At 50.5% G+C, this 6680-nt stretch overlaps 2 protein-coding genes across 2 annotated transcripts in view; one reads left to right on the top strand and one right to left on the bottom strand.

The window, feature by feature from the left end:
* Positions 1-487: 487 nt before the first annotated feature.
* LOC107109924 (ceramide kinase-like) lies at positions 488-5119 on the top strand (the record flags this gene model as incomplete). Its single annotated transcript, XM_015410633.1, has 3 exons — positions 488-687; positions 3370-3560; positions 5017-5119. Coding segments are annotated over 3 exons (455 nt in total), but the record flags the coding sequence as incomplete, so codon positions are not given.
* A 355-nt stretch (positions 5120-5474) lies between these two features.
* Positions 5475-6680, bottom strand: part of G6PD (glucose-6-phosphate dehydrogenase) — a 67548-nt gene continuing 66342 nt past the window's right edge. The window contains exon 13 of the mRNA XM_015410634.1: positions 5475-6091. Coding sequence (XP_015266120.1) covers positions 6001-6091 — 91 coding nt within the window. The 3' untranslated portion in view covers positions 5475-6000. The remainder of the gene's footprint in view (positions 6092-6680) is intronic.

Genomic DNA, 6680 nt, shown 5'->3' with positions numbered 1-6680 from the left:
TCAGCAACGGTTGGTTGCATTGGCTGGCCCCGTTCTCTCCTCACCGCCCCCCCCCGGCTTTATATTTCAAGTTCGCTCTCCGCCCCCTTCCCATTAAATGGCCGCGCAGTCCAGAGTTGGAATAGAAATGTGTTAAGTCGCCACCTTTTTTGTCTTAGCTCAGGAAGGACGGCTCCAGAGCAAACTAATTTACACAGCAGCCAAATTGCTGGCTCACAACCTTAATGCCAGCAGCTCACAAAGTAGAATTTTTGCTCACAAGACTCCACAGCTTAGAGGGAGCATTGGTCTCAAGTCTCCTGATTTCTTGGTTGCAGGCTCCCTTTGGGTTGGTGACGGAGCCAAGGAATGGGAAAACTTCCATTTCTTCCTCGTCCACCTTAAAGTTTTGTCATTCCCCAGTTGTCATGGCTTTTGTTTTCCTTATTGTTCAGCGGCAATGCCGTTTGGCACTTTCTGCTTTGACCTTCATTGGTTTCCTCTGCAGGTGGTGAATGGCAGCAAGTTAAAGGCCGTTTCCTGGCCGTCAACGTGACTTCCATGAGCAGCGCCTGCCCCAAGAGCCCGGAGGGTCTGTCCCCCTGCGCCCACCTGGCCGACGGAACTGCCGACCTCATCCTGGTGCGCGAATGCTCCACCTTCTCTTTCCTGCGACACCTGACAAGGCACACCAACTCCTCGGACCAGGTATGAAAAGTGCGGAGGGAGCAGGCTCTCTCCTCTCTTGCTGTAGCGTGGTCAGAGCGCCAGTTGGGTGCAGTGGTTAGGAGCGCAGACTCTAATCTGGGAGAACCGGGTTTGATTCCCCCACTCCACCCCATGCAGCTGCTGACGTGATCCTGGGTCAGTCACAAGTTCTTTCAGAGCTGTTCTCTCAAGGGCAGTTCTCCAGAGAGCTCCCTCAGCCCCGCCTACCTCACAGGGTGTCTGTTGTGGGGAGGGGGAGGGAAAGGAGTTTGTAAGCCGCTCTGAGACTCCTTCGGGTAGCGAAGGGCGGGGTATAAATCCAATCTCCTCTTCTATTTCAAACTATAAAATTGTAGCCCTCATGACGTTACAACTAATCCAATATTTGAGTATCAAAATTTGATATTTGGAAACCTTTTTACAGAAGCTTACGTGTAGAGATTTGCCACCACAGTTACATTTTCATTTATGCTCTATATACACAGGGTTCCCCCTCCCTTTTTTCTTCTTTTTCTTTTTAATGAGTAATTGGGCTTCAAGTTTTTCCCCCCTTCATGTTCTTTTTTGTTTTTAATTAAGAAATGGAAAAAGATTTTAAGACCTTTTTTTTCACCATCAAGTCACAGCCAATTTATGGAAACCTCTTTGGGTTTTCAAGGGAAGAAGAGGGAGGGGGAGGGGGTGAGGAGGAAGAGATTGGATTCATACCCCACCCTTCACTACCCAGAGGAGTCTTAGAGCAGCTTACAAACTCCAGGTCACACATTTTTATCTTCGCTCAGGAAGGACGGCTCCAGAACAAACTAATTTATGCAGTAGCCAAATCGCCGGCTCACAACTTTAATGCCAGTAGCTCACAAAGTAGAATTTTTGCTCACAAGACTCCACAGCTTAGAGGGAGCATTGGTCACATCCATGTGACCGAAATGCAGAGTGAAACTATAAGTCCTGCTCTGTAGCAGAGGTTGCAGGTGGCTTCCTTTGGAGCTCTCTTCTCCTGGAACTTCTGGTATAGTTTTCTCTTCAGAAGGTAGCCGGGCTGGGTCTGCAGTAGAACCCCTAAATTCCAGCCCAGCAGCGCCTTAGAGACCAACGAGATTTTGTGGGGTGTGTGAGCTTTTGCAAGTCAACGCTCCCTTGGTCAGATAGGGTCCCCAAGGTGCTAGTGCACTCGAATCCAGCTGGTACAAAATTTATAACTCTAAGACCAGAGTGGGGTTCGAGAGGCTGGCCTTCGCTGTCTCATGTCAGTTCAGTGCCTGTGCACTTAGTACAAGGGCCTAACGACCATCCAGTCCAGCCCCCTGCACCATGTGGGACATCCTAAAGCATCCTTGGCAAATGAGCCTCCAACACCCACAAACACCTCCAAGGAGGGAGAGCCCACAACCAGTGTTCCCTCTAAGCTGTGCATGTGAGCGGCCGCTCATTAACACAGGAAGCCCCGCTCAGCAGCAATCTGTAGCCTTGCAGGGTCTTGCACTGTCCGTGGCCCATTTTAAGATTACAATATATGAGAGATCATGGGGGAAGCAGTTAAGAACGAAAATACAGCTGTGATAACTCAGTGTAACATTGTATCATCAATTGTTTACCAGACGCATTCATATAAACATATACATGCAAGTTAGAATGGATAATTGCTTGTTTGGTGTAGTGGTTAAGTGCGCGGACTCTAATCTGGGAGAACCGGGATTGATTCTCCACTCACACCTGCTGGATGACCTTGGGCAAGCCAGAGTTCTGTCAGAGCTGTTCTCTCACCAACAGTTCTTGGGAGAGCTCTCGCAGCCCCACCTGCCTCACAGGGTGTCTGTTGTAGGGAGGGGAAGGGAGTTTGTAAGCCACTCTGAGACTCCTTTGGGTAGTGAAGGGCGGGGTATAAATCCAATCTCCTCTTATTTTCCTCTTCTTCTAAATAAAGTACCCATGCCAAAGTTCAGTTCTAATTATTTCCTTATCAGTTTCTTCTTGTGTATATTTAGTCCAAGCATAGCAACTGTCAAGGATTAAATATACACAAGAAGAGACTGATAAGGAAATAATTAGAACTGAACTTCGGCACGAATACTTTATTTATAGCAATTGCCCATTATAACTTTTGCACAACTGAACTTTGGCACGAGTACTTTATTTATAGCAATCGCCCATTATAACTTTTGCACGTATGTTTATATGAATGTGCCTGGTAAACAATATAATTGACGATACAGTGTTACACTGACTAATTATAACACGGCTGCATTTTGATTCTTCTTAACCATTTTAAGATGACGGCGGTTATATTCTGCCCAGGATGTGAACTGCTCCGCTCAGTAGGGTGGGAAGAAATGAGAGGGAACATTGCTCACATCATCTCCGGGCAACCGAAGGGCTGGCGCTTCCAAGCTTTGGGAGAAGAGGCCAGAAATGCAAGGCGGAGGCCACACTTTGCAAGAATGAAGCCTCTTCAGTTGAAAGGCGCTCGGGCCTGGGAAAGACCTCTGCCAGAGGCCGTGCAGGGCTAGAGGAACAAACGCCCTGTGTCAGTACGAGGGTGTTGGATGTGGCGTTTCGTTCACTGGACAGGAGCGTCGGGACTGACAAGACAGGCAAGTGGTTGGGTTGCTGCTGCCACACACACACACACTTAGAGGCCAGGAGCTTTCTGGTGTCACAGCGTGTCCAAATGTACCCCTTTAGTTCGACCTGCCCTTTGTGAGTGTGCACCGGGTCCGGGCCGTTCGCTTCACCGCCTCGAAAGCGGGAGACTGTGAGGACAGAGAGCTGCGGTCGCGGAAGGGGCTCTGCGGGGGAACGTGCCAGGGAGAATCGCCGCTCAGCTGCTGGACCTGCGACGGAGAGACCTTGGACCATGCGGACGTCAGCATTAGGTAGGCCGTCTGTACGGAAGAGGCGAAGGTTCCCGCGCTTGGCCGAAGCGCCACAGGTGGAGGGGAAGAACAAGCCAATGGCCCTACCAGAATCTAGAACAGAAATCTTTTTTGCGTTTTTTAACGTGTGTGTGTGCGTATGTGTGTGCGCACCTGGAAGTCATGGCGACCTCTGGTGACTGACCTCTCCTGGGGGCCTGGAGGATATTCAGAGAGGTGGCTGAATAAAGCCTGCCCCCGCCTCCCCGCTGCTGGTATTCCGTCTCCCATCCAAGTACTGGCCAGAGTCGACCCTGCTTAGCTTCCGAGATCTGATGTGATCGGGCTTGCCTGGGCTATCCGGGTGAGGGCTCAAGCCTACAGGAGCCTTCAGAATTCTGACACACAGTGGTGGACGTAACCCACAAATGGCCTCCTTGGGAGGTGAAGCCACATACCAAGGAAAGCCAAGTGCGGGAGAGGAGGAGTAAGTTAAAAAAAAACACACTGGAAAAGTAGAGTGAGAGAGAGAGAGAATAAAACCAACAGTGTGGTCAGGGCTTTTCCCCCCCCCTCGAGGAACACGCCGGAATGGCGTTCCAGAACCTCTTTGACAAAATTCTCTTTTAAATGTTTAAAAGCTCACGAGTTTTCAAGTATACAGATTGAAAATGTCACTTCACCCTTATAGATGGTATATGACACCAAAAAAGATTGCTAATATGAATACTAATATGTCAAACAAATGTTGGAAGTGCAAAAAGGTTGAGGGCTCGTTTTATCATATGTGGTGGACTTGTGAAAAAGCAAAAAAAAAATTTGGGTTGAGATTCATGCAGAAATGGAAAAAATTGTGAAATGTAAATTTAAGAAAGAACCAGAAATATTACTTTTGGGACTAAAAATGGAAGAGGTCAATGTGGCAAAAAGGACACTGATGTGGTATATGATTACAACTGCCAGAATGACATATGCTCAAAGTTGGAAGCAACAGCAAGATAAAGTCCCGGAGATTGGAGATTGGATTAAAAAATTACTTTTTATGGTTGAAATGGGACAAGATGACAAGAAAACTTAACAATATGGAAGCAGAAGACTTTTTAGCAGATTGGAAAGATTTAAAAGACTATTTAGAGAAGAATTGGGATGTAAGAGACAACTTATTTTGCTTTAATAATTATTGAGTGTTAAAGTTTAACAATATGGAATAAGAAATAGAGAAATTTATATATGAAGAGATTAGTTACCTATTGAACTTATAATGATAAAGGGAAGGAAGAAGGAATTTAAGAATTTTGCAGGAGGTTGTACTGCGGCAGCTGCCACCAAGAAACATTATTTTAATTTGCACAGCTGATTAGCTCTCCAGTGGCCAACCGGCAGGCTTGCTGGGGTCTTCACAGGAGGCTTCTCCTGGAGTGCAGTCACTGCACCCTCTCATCGGCTCCTCTTGACTTCTCCCCTCTTCTCTCTGCAGAGTGCACGGGCGGCTCATCCACCTCTTTGCCCGGGGCATTGAGCGGGCATCCTGTGTGCCCTAGGGGACCCTCTATGAGGAACTGAGAGCTAAAGACCAGCACTGAGAGCATAAGCGCCGCCCCGGGACCTGAGAGGCCGCGGACGTTGAAGAGCCACTGCCGGAATAATTCCCAGCTGCCCCAGCTTAGCGTGGGGGTGATGCGCAACACTCCAGCTCCAAAGGAGAGGAGAGGCCACGCCCCCCAAATATATACCTGTTGTGCAGGTGAAAAAACCCCAGCCTTGCTCACCTGGCCCAGTCACGGTTGCATTCTGAAGATGTACTCCTACCTGCTTCCGAGGTACACTCGAGACGCCTGAGGTTTGCAAGACCCCCAAAGGAGAAACGGCAAAAGACCACAGAGACTCTTTCGAATAGTCCTCTCTGTTTACAGAAGAAGCTTCACAGACAAGCCCAGCAAGCAGCCTGGGCCAGGAATGTAACGAGTGATGCAGCAAATAGCGGCGCTAGTGCAATGGGCGGGTCAGCATGTCGACAGGTGGGAGGAGACACACCCCCCCTTCTTCTTCTTCCCAGAAGCCTCTCTTCCTCGCACAGGCAAGGACCACCTTCGCAGCGGTGCCGGGGTTGGAAGAGGAAATCGGGCCCGTCGAAGGGGGGCCCTGGGTATGGAGCTGATCTAAGGTGGGAGGTGGGGGGCGCCTGCCCTGGGGAGGCCCCCCGCACGGGCTGGGGAGGGGGAAGCGGCAGCCCCGTCTCCTAGAGTTTAGGTATGACCTGGGCAAGGGGGGGGGGAGTGCATCAGTATCTACACCCAACCAAGCAACTGCGAGAGGGCCCCCCCTCCACGCTTCCTATATGGTCTCCGGTGGGGGGGTAGAAGAAAAGGCTAGCACAAGCCCCACAGCTGGCCGGGCCAGCTCAGCATCTGCAGGGAGGAGTGGACCAGAGGGGTTGTCTCCGTGGCGTTCGAGGCGGGGCTCACAGCTTGTGAGGGTTCACCCAGCGGTAGGTCCCTTCGTACTGGAATCCGACCCTCTTCATCAGGTCGTCCGCCTCGGGAGGGCCGCGGCTGGAAAGAAAGGAGGGGAGGTCTCTCTGGCTCAGCGGTTCATGGAATCACAGAGTTGGAAGGGACCTCCAGGGTCATCTAGTCCAACCTCCCTGCACAATGCAGGAAATTCACAAATACCTCCCCCCCAAACACACCCCCAGTGACCGCTGTTCCACGCCCAGAATAGTTGCTGCAAGTGCAGGCCTTGGGCAGGGGTCCCTGACTTTCCTGAGCCCGTGGGACCCTTTGGAATTCTGACACAGCAGGGCGGGTACAGCCACAAAAATGATTGCTGCTAAGCGACATTTCGCCAATCAGAAGACATACTGGGCAAAAGCCCCAGCTGGACCTGGCCACTTTCTAAGAACACCTGGCAGTCCCTTCAAGGTTTCTGCTGCCCTCTTAAGCCATGGCCCGCAGGCGTGTGACACTGAATCACATGCTCCCACAGAGCTGTCTTTTTGGAAGAACCTGCTGTTGGCATGCCTCTGGCTTCTCCTTGAGCACAGTGAGAGGGCCAGCAGGGGGGACTAGTCGGGTCACTCACCGGGGGGGGGACATTTGTTTTAGCACAGGCAAAGTCAGGGACCCCTCCCCTCACCTGCCT

The sequence above is a fragment of the Gekko japonicus genome, unplaced genomic scaffold, assembly GCF_001447785.1.
Source record: "Gekko japonicus isolate JY-2015 unplaced genomic scaffold, Gekko_japonicus_V1.1 scaffold4273, whole genome shotgun sequence".
In the NCBI taxonomy this organism is placed as follows: domain Eukaryota; kingdom Metazoa; phylum Chordata; class Lepidosauria; order Squamata; family Gekkonidae; genus Gekko; species Gekko japonicus.
Note: the sequence above shows the minus strand (reverse complement) of the source record. Positions and strands in the feature narration are given on the sequence as shown.